The sequence below is a fragment of the Ceratosolen solmsi genome, unplaced genomic scaffold, assembly GCF_000503995.2.
Source record: "Ceratosolen solmsi marchali unplaced genomic scaffold, CerSol_1.0 scaffold10, whole genome shotgun sequence".
NCBI classification, from domain to species: domain Eukaryota; kingdom Metazoa; phylum Arthropoda; class Insecta; order Hymenoptera; family Agaonidae; genus Ceratosolen; species Ceratosolen solmsi.
Genome location: NW_011948412.1, coordinates 4,466,785 through 4,476,289, shown reverse-complemented (window position 1 = coordinate 4,476,289; position 9,505 = coordinate 4,466,785). Strand labels below are relative to the sequence as shown.

At 40.5% G+C, this 9,505-nt stretch overlaps 1 protein-coding gene across 1 annotated transcript in view; it reads left to right on the top strand.

Annotated features, from left to right (window-relative positions):
* LOC105367707 (Wnt oncogene analog 6) overlaps positions 1-9,505 on the top strand; it is a 46,192-nt gene that overhangs the window by 8,005 nt on the left and 28,682 nt on the right. The window contains 1 exon segment of the mRNA XM_011506479.1: positions 9,361-9,505. This exon segment is cut by the window's right edge and continues 18 nt beyond it. Within this exon segment, the coding sequence (XP_011504781.1) occupies positions 9,361-9,505 (145 nt within the window).

Here is a 9,505-nt window from a genome sequence, read left to right as displayed (position 1 = left end):
ATAATAATAATAATAATAATAATAATAATAATTATTATTATTATTATTTATTATATTATAATTATATTATATTATATTATAATTTATTATAATTATTATTATTATTATTATTATTATTATTATCATCATTAACACAATCACCATCATCATCATCATAATCATCATCATAATCATCATCGCTATTATTATCATTATTATTATCATTATTATTATTATTATTTTTATATTTGATATGCGTTAAATAGTGTTGCGTATCATATATATTCTTTAACGATTTGCTGCACCAGAAGTCCGAGCTTAAATAGCATTTATTTATTTTAATATTGGGAAAATGCAAGTATGGATTCTTAGCTGTTTGTAAAACCTAATTAAAATGTTTTTCTTAATACTGTTCAACGACAAAAATATTTTTTTAAAATTGTAATTAAATTTCACTTTAATAAATATTAAAATTATACATACAAATATTATAATTAACGTTTGGACTAAAAAAATAAAATTAATAATATATAAGCTTTACGATGGCGAGTATGGGAATCGAGTAGAGTATGGTAATAAGAATCAATGGAATAGGCGTCTAACATAATTATTAAATACGTTAAGAATTATATTTTATACATCATACGACGATATGTTTTATTACAATTATACAAGATATACAATTAGTGGAGAAGTTGAAATTGTAATTTGAAAATGAGCTCAATACCGACAAAAGCTTCTACGAAACAATCTAAATCAAAAATTGAATCTCTTGACTTATTAGTAGGCATTTTAGAAAATAAATAAAATTCATAAGGAAGTGTCCACCTCCTCTAGTCTAGATTAGAAGAATACCGACAAAAATATGACTTTCCTAAAAATAACGAATTTATCTTGTTTTTCGTGTGGCAGTCCAGAATAAAATTCCGCTAATCTCTCCATTATTTAACCAAAAGATGTTTATGTAATACAAATATTACGACGTTACGGAACGATGTTTAGGTCTATTGAAGGCAATCCTAAAGCGTCCGTAAGTATCGTCCACAATGTACTTGGCTTGCTTGCCGCGGCGCGTAAAAAGTCTTACTCGAGCCTCGCCGTAACTACTTGTTTCTTTGCATCCTTTTACGTTACGCCTATAGTGATTTATGAGGGACCCTTGAAAACGAACGGTTTGTGTTTGCTTCTCCTCTATTGGCGATATAATTGCGTGCGCATATATACATATACATATATATATATATATATATATATATATATATATATATATATATATATATATATAGCTTTATATACATATAGCTTTATATACATATAGGCTTACGCATGCAATCAGTCAAACACATATACGTATATGCATACCTAAGCTTTACAAATGTACACACATACATGCGTGTACATTTATGTTTGCTTACATACGCGCGTGCGCGCACACACGCATACACATCAACACACGCTCACGCACACACGCGCACACACACGCACACGTACACACGCACACACACACACCCATATACACATACACACACGCACACACACATACACAACCCATCCGCGTACACACAGGTTAATATACAAACGTATATAGATAGCCTGCTACTATGCAGTAGGACTATGCATGAAATATCTCCCACCCTCTCTCTCTCTCTCTCTCTCTCTCTTTCTCTCTCGTATTTCTGCTCATTCTGTTGTGTATATTCGGGTTGCAACAAGACCGGAGATCGCGCGTTTTTACCATAAATTTTTACGCGCGAGCTCACGACCTTTCGAGAATTTCCACGCTTTTTGACGTCGGCTGACATGGGAAGGGGCGCGCGCGCGCAATAAAAACAAAATACAAAGATAAAAAGAAATAAGCGCAGTGTGGCTGGGCTTTGAGCTCTCGCGCGATCAATGCGCGCGCGAGATTTGCCGGAATGCCGCGTACGCCCCATAAATTCTTCGTGTGTGCCTACGCAGCGTAATGGCTGATTCGGAGAGGGTGTATAATCGATTTTTACAGTGTGCGAATAACTCGCGTCGCGGGGCGCATAATGTGAAATTGGAATCTCAGCTATTTTTCTTCTCGGCGCTAATATTACTATACGGAGCACCATGAGAATGCACAACGCGCAGCCCCCTTAACGTGAGAGAGAACAGGGAGCAAAAGAAGCATAACGAGCCCCTTTAGTTTGATGTAAGAGCGTGTACACTTATATTGGCCAGCGGCTCTCTTAAATGCTTCTAATTAAATAAAAATCCCTTGACCGACTGCTTTTACGCTTTTGCTCAATTTCACCTTTATTCGACGGAGGCATCAGTTTTCCCTGGCTTTTACTTCTTTCTTCTTACCGCATTGTCTCCCCTTCATTACAAATATAAATAGTTAATTCTCGTATACAACGCTTCCTTGTCTCCTAATTGTTAAACCTTGTACTCGCTACTAGTCCTAACTTCCCTCTCATCTCAAAATCCATCGATGCATCAACTATCGAATGTATTATCGGATAATCATTTACGGGCAATTGCAAGAGCTTTTCCCTGAATAATAAACAAATAATAAATAAAAACAAACAAAAACAAAAACAAAAACAAAAAAAAAAACAAAAAACAAAAAAAAAAAGAAAACGAAATGAAGAAATAAAAACGGGGCGCATACCTTCAGCTTGAAGCAGGTGGTATTTCAGATAGGCGCAACGCACCGCCGGACTTCGAAGGGGGTGGAGAACGCAGCCCTACAAAATTCCACTTGGCTGCCCGTTCGCACGGTGACCCTTGCCACCAATTTGTACGCGGCATTCCCGGTCTGTGTCACGCTACGGTCATCTTACGCCCGTAAGAAGGGAAGGGCTCTGTTTTCATTTTATTTTACGCCTTCGGACTTATAATGATGCCGACGCTTGGCTAAATAATGCGCCACCACGCACTTTTGATTCTTTATTATTGGCTAGTGGAATCGTAGGAGGGGGGGGGGGGGGGGGGGGGGGGGGGGGGGGGGGGGTGAGAGGTAACAATAATAACAATAAGCTGTGAAAGTAGCGGTGGCTAGATCATTGTAGTGAACCAGCTGTAATTAGTTGATTAAATATTAAATCAATTCTGGCCCCGAATTTGGTTTTCCAAATTAATGTGTTTATTCTTTAGTGAAATGGAGAAGGGACGCGCGATAAGTAAAACATTTATACGCTGCAACGATATGTCATTATGCGTACGCGCACATGTCATCGCTAAGAAAAACGTTTAAAAAATGTGTATGTAAAACTGACGCCAGAAGTATATATATATATATATATATATATATATATATGTAATAACTGCATTTTTAAAAGGTCTTCGAGTTTCAGCTTCTCTTGCTAAAGGAGAAGCAGAAGATGAGAAAGGCTAAAGAAAGAAAAGCAAAGTAAAGGGAAAAAAAGCGAGAGAACAATCTGGGCTGGATGGGCGCGCGTGACCGAGACGCCGATTCCCCGACGCATCTCACGGGGCGAAAGTCGTTCGACCTTCCTCGATGTCCTTGCTGTCGATGTTCCACCCGTCGCGACTTCCTCGACGACGGCCTCCCTTCCCAGTTCCATCGAGTCCACGGGCCTCCATCTTCCTCCAAAGAGAGCTCGCGGTGCGAGATATCCGTGGAATTCGGCGACAGGTGCTCGATCCTTCTTCATCGCTTTCTTATGCTTCTGACTCTTCTTTTTCTCCGGGCTTAGTTCGCTCCTCGACGACGACGACGACGGCGATGACGACGGCATCGCATTGCCCCCGAGAGCTTTCGAAGTAAGCTAGTGTACCGAGAGAGACCTGAGTGAGGGAGAGAGAGAGAGAGAGAGAGAGAGAGAGAGAGAGATGAGAGAGAGAGAGAGAGAGATGAGAGAGAGAGAGAGAGAGATGAGAGAGAGAGAGAGAGAGATGAGAGAGAGAGAGAGAGAGATGAGAGAGAGAGAGAGAGAGATGAGAGAGAGAGAGAGAGAGATGAGAGAGAGAGGAGCGCGAATGAGGCGGTGGTAGAAGCAGAGGCGAAGGCGGTGATGGCGACGACGGCGAGCGCGAGGAGGAGGGGTAAACCGGACAGAGTAGCGAGTGAACGCGCGCTCGTCACTGTCTATCCGAGCAGACAGCGTGGAGCTGCGCCTCGTCGTCCGTCGGAGGCGAAGTGAGTGCGTCTAATGAGGCAATAAATAAGTCGAGGCCGCCCTAACCGGCCTCTCCACGCTTTTCGTCCGTACGATCTATCTATCTATCTATCTATCTATCTATCTATCTATCTATCTATCTATCTATCTATCTATCTATCTATCTATCTATCTATCTATCTATCTATCTATCTATCTCTCTCTCTATCTATCTATCTATCTATCTATCTATCTCTCTCTCCTTCGCTCCTTTCCCATCACCTACCTCTTCTTCTTCTTCTTCTCCTTCGTTGTAGTCTTCGTTCGTGTCCCTCCTGTTCGCTCTTCTGTGTCTTTTGATTCTGATTCTTCTTCAATGGGGACGGGAGAGCCGGGAGAGCGATTCTTCTTCGCCTTCGATGTAGTCCTTTATCTTCGGGCTGCAACCCGAAATCGTTTGCAATTCCCTGACGTGATTGACGTCGTAGGAACCGTACGTGGGAATTTAAGTAGGCCAAGTTCTCGCCATATACCATATCACCGCTCCCTTCGTACTCTTCTCCCCCGACGCTTTGTACTATATCCACTTGAGGCTTTAGTGCAAATTTACAATTAATGTGCTTGGCTCGAACAGCAAGTCTGCTACTTTTTTTTCATTTCGTTTTTGTTCTGTTTTTGCTTTTTTGTATTTACCTTTTTTGTTCTCTCTCACTCTTTATCTCTCTCTCTCTCTCTCTCTCTCTCTCTCTCTCTCTCTTTGTTTTACTTTGAAGAAGTAATGGGACAATGGCGTATCGTTATAAGTGTAATTAAATAAATATTGGTTAAAAGAACGCCACGTTATACACGTAACATCACAAACCGCTTAACTCACGCATCTTGAATGAAGCTTACGATACGGCGCGCAACGTATGAAAGTGCACGAGAATATATTCCGAAAATAAGCTTCATCCACCTCTTCCATTCTCATCATCCTCGGCTCTCCTCTTTTTCCGCGAGAGGCCTTTGCATGATAAATGCGTCCTCGCGGTAACGTTACGTACGATCGTAAGTGCACGTGGGACTTACGTCACGAAGAGCATCCACACGACTTTCTTGGAAAGCCCGGGTTAAAGCGGAGGCAGAAACTCGCCCACGAGGTTAAATAACAGCGATACCGTGATCCCATACCGATTCGTGCTATGCCTGACTAATTTTAGTGGCCCCGTCGACTTACGTTCGCTTTACCCGCGGCGCACGCTAAAGGCAAATTATAGTCCCGCTAACTGGACATTCGCAGCAAGTCTCGCTCTCTTTATTTAGCAAATAAACTATTCCAAGCGCTTTCTTAATTAGAGTTTATTTTCGTCCAGGATGGAGATACGTACGCTTAATCAAACTCAGCTTAGATCGGTCATCGTAAAGTTCGCCTTTCCGATTTCATTTTCCACAATCGTAATTAACAATTTGAAAACTACCGATCGCCCGTCTAACAATTCGAGAGTTTAAATAATGAGGAGAAATTTCCACGACCGCATTGTCTCACGCCGTGAAATGCAATGCCAAAAACTTGAAGCCTGCGTATTTACCTCGTAAATTTAGTTAAATGCATTTATGGATTGTAAATCGTTGAGTAAACATCTAAAATTCTTTAGAAATATTTTAATGCCCGAGCGTTCGTATATAATATCTGGATTTTTCTCGAGAGGAGGAGGGCAAGATGTTTTCTCGTCTAATGTTACTAGATCTTTGAGAAACTTAATGCTGCATACAGTTTATATATACACACACATGTTTAGAAAGTAATTGCGTAATGTGAAATATGTAAGAATAATAGGGCAAAGATATGCGATTGACACGCATTGCACATTATTCTTAAGTGTCCTACCTAGATTTATTCTCAATGTATTATCAAACTATTTAGAGCATACAAGTGGTGCATTTGTAAGTGTAAGAAAAGGGGGAGAGAAATGCTTGGCATTGCGTAAAATCGTGAGTGATATGAAGAAACAATAATTAGCCTCAGTAAGCAAGTCGGTTGGACTCGCCAATTATAGGAAATAAAACGAGCGTAAAAATGGCAAAATCACCAAAATCACGGCCGTATCGTCGAGGAGCGGATAAATCAAGATGATTTTTCATCGAGACGGGAGCATCGACGATCCTCAGTCCCTCACGAGACGCAAGAGAATCGGACCCGGGGGGCGCTTTCGCGTCTCTCTGCCCGCATCCGACAGTGGGAAAAAGGCCGTCGCATATAAAAAGGACACTGTCGAACGCGCCTCTCGAATCGCGGAAGAAGGAGAGAAGGAGCGACTGTTCCCCATCCTTTCCTCCTTCTGGCCTTTTTCAACACTTAATACGTTCTCACGAGTGCAGCGCAAACGGTATTCGGCCGGAGCGTTGTTTTCGCGAGATTCCATCGCTCGCTTCTGTCATTCGAGCGATCTCACGGAGAATTCGTCTTTCTGCGCTTGCGCGCGCGCTTATGCTTGTGTTTTTATGTGTGCTTGTGCGCGCGCGCGTTCGCCCGCGCGCGGGTCTCTCTTCTTGTTCCTTTGCGTTCGACGCTCATTTCAGTGCGGAATTTCAACTCGAATGACGATGTCACTCGTACCTCCCCACTTTCTTCTCTCCCTTGTCTTTACTCGTTGCACGTGCGCGCCTCGCCACGACCAAGATTAACTCAATTAGTTTGAGTTTTCAATCTTCCGAGAAAATTAAATTGTATGCTTATTAAATTGCTGTCTCTCGAATAATTTCTGTCCTGAAAAAAAAAAAAAAACAAAAAAAAAAGCAATAAAGAAAAAAGAAAAAATTGAAAAAACAAATAAAAAAACACCTTTCCCGCAGGACGAGAGACAAGAAAACTGTAGTTTCCGGATTTCTCAACCGATATTGAATTTACCTGTGCAACTTTAACTTTGCTGATTCTAAACTTAGCGTTCTCGCCACAAGATTAATGAAATTTCATTTATTGACATACTGCTTTACTTCATATTGTACAATAACTTGCTTTAATTTCAATTGGCACAGATTTTTGTTTCTGGACGAATATATTTATAATTAATGTTCACATGCTCTCGTGGATTATGTATCCTGCATTGCCTATAAATAGTGGTACGCTAATAATTAACGTGACGTCCATTCACATTATCGATTTCAACATTTGTAACTTTACGAATACGAACTTTCCCTTCCTATTTTCCTTGTTAGATTTCCTGTAACGACTAATCAGATTCGAACAAAATTTCCCACATGATATTCAATTTCATAAAACTCGAGCGTATAAAGTACAAACGATAAGTGCATATAACGTTAAAGTATACCGGGTTCGTTACACTGCAGCCATACAATTAACACTTTCATTCAACGATATTAATTGTCACAAATAGCCCCAATTACTCTTTAATATTATTTCGTAATTACCTTTAAAGTAGATTATATTTTTGATAATTTGACATTTACAATTAGATCGTAGGACTTTAGAGTAGCTGAACTCATTTTGGAAATGCATGCATTCTAATTTTTTGCAACAACGATCGCAATGAAATAAAAACTCTCGAGCTAAGCGCTAATTTCGTATTTGTTGTGCATCAATACACGAGTACACAGGTATGGAGGCAAACTTTCTTACTCACCGTAGTTTCGTACATATTTGTAGTCTGTTAAATGACATAGTTTTTATCGAGCATCCCGATAATTAATGAACGGTATTTTTGTGAAACACTCATAGGGATATTCAGCTCATGTCCAGCGGTCACATAAAGCAAGTGCTACGGTAACTCCACCAAAGAAGATTCGCGAGCAGAAGCTCCGTCTAGGGAGTCCACGGCATCCAGGGCGCGTTCCCAAGGGACGCGCAAGGAATCCGTCGAGCGCGCGGCTAATGATCTTAATTAAAGCTTCCCCAGGCCCATGACAGAAATATGTATTTGTCTCTCGAAAGTGACGCGCGAGCGTATCCTGCTTATTTCAGATTTTTCTTCAAAGAGCGCTAATTATCGCTGACGCGTCCACGTCTCCGCAGCTCCTTACGTCACATTATCCTTCGCGCACCTTCCCTCCGCCCCATCGCGACACCACCGCCGCCATCACTCCCTTCGTTCGCCTCTTTCTTGGCAATTATTTTCATATAAGTGCTTCACGGCGTAAATTGAACGGAATGCCGCGAGGATTTCTTGTATCGAGTGTATACCGCTGCGAATCTGTCATGTCACGGCCATTATTCCTGTCTTTTCTTACGCTCGTTTGACATTAAATTTGTAAGAACTAGCTTCGCAAGTTGAAAAGCTCTCTCGGCTTCCATTTTTATTTGACTTTTGCGAATTCTCTCGCGTTTTATAAGAATACTGAGATCTTTATCGTTTATTTACTTAAGGACTTTTATAACCGATGTAAGCGCTACATAATGAAACGTATACATACGCTGGATTTTTGATGGATACGACATTACGTAATTGCCTACAGCTAAATTTAATTATAAGTCAAGCTTATTGAGTTATTAATTGTAATTTAATAAGATAAACGGCGTTAATTTTGATAAACAGCTGTTAATGCATTTTCATTGTTGGTATGCTTTATGAATAAAGATTAAATTCTTATTAAATAATCAAATGTTGCTGTTCACGAGCCACCAATAAATTTGTCCACTCCGTGACAAGCCCTCACGTGTGCATTATAAATTTAGAATAAAAACGGACGGTATAAATTATCGTAGCGTCGGGGAAAGTTTTGCAAATCTGGTTGCCAAGGCGCATCACACACACACACACACACACACACACACACACACACACAGAGACACCCTCTCTCTCTCTCTCTCTCTCTCTCTCTCTCTCTCTCTCGCGACTCTGTCAAGGATTCCCCCTTAATCTGCCTATTTTCATTGTAACTCTCGTGTGAAGTCGGAGCAGGAAAAATCATGCGTTTGATTAACCGACGGCTTAGTAAGCGTCCCGTCGCCGGATTTATGATTTCCGTAAATTAGCAAACGCATTACTTAGCTTTAAATAACATTTAACTTGCCATCGTGAAAACGAGATCTTGACGATAGCGCTTTACGCTGGGTATTTTATATTTCAATTAAAAGTAATATTTATACACGAAAATACACGAGCGCGCGATGTGCGCAACTTACCAGCATTTCCTATATAATCTATACAGCGTATACATTTAATTTGATAATAAAGCTAGTACAACGAGGCTTTTAAAATTAATAGTCAATTACAATAAATTTAGTAATTTTATGCAAGATAATTCAGATAATTGTTAATGAAATTCAAGGGGAATGTAATATATCGTGGCTTTTTAGGACCGTAGGCAGTCAACTGGTGATGGATCCGATGCTCGTGTGTAAAAAAACACGGCGGCTGAAGGGAAAACTCGCTGATATTTGTCGTAAGGAGCCAGCGCTTCTCAAACAAATCACTAAAGGAATGCAAGTGGGTACGAAAGAG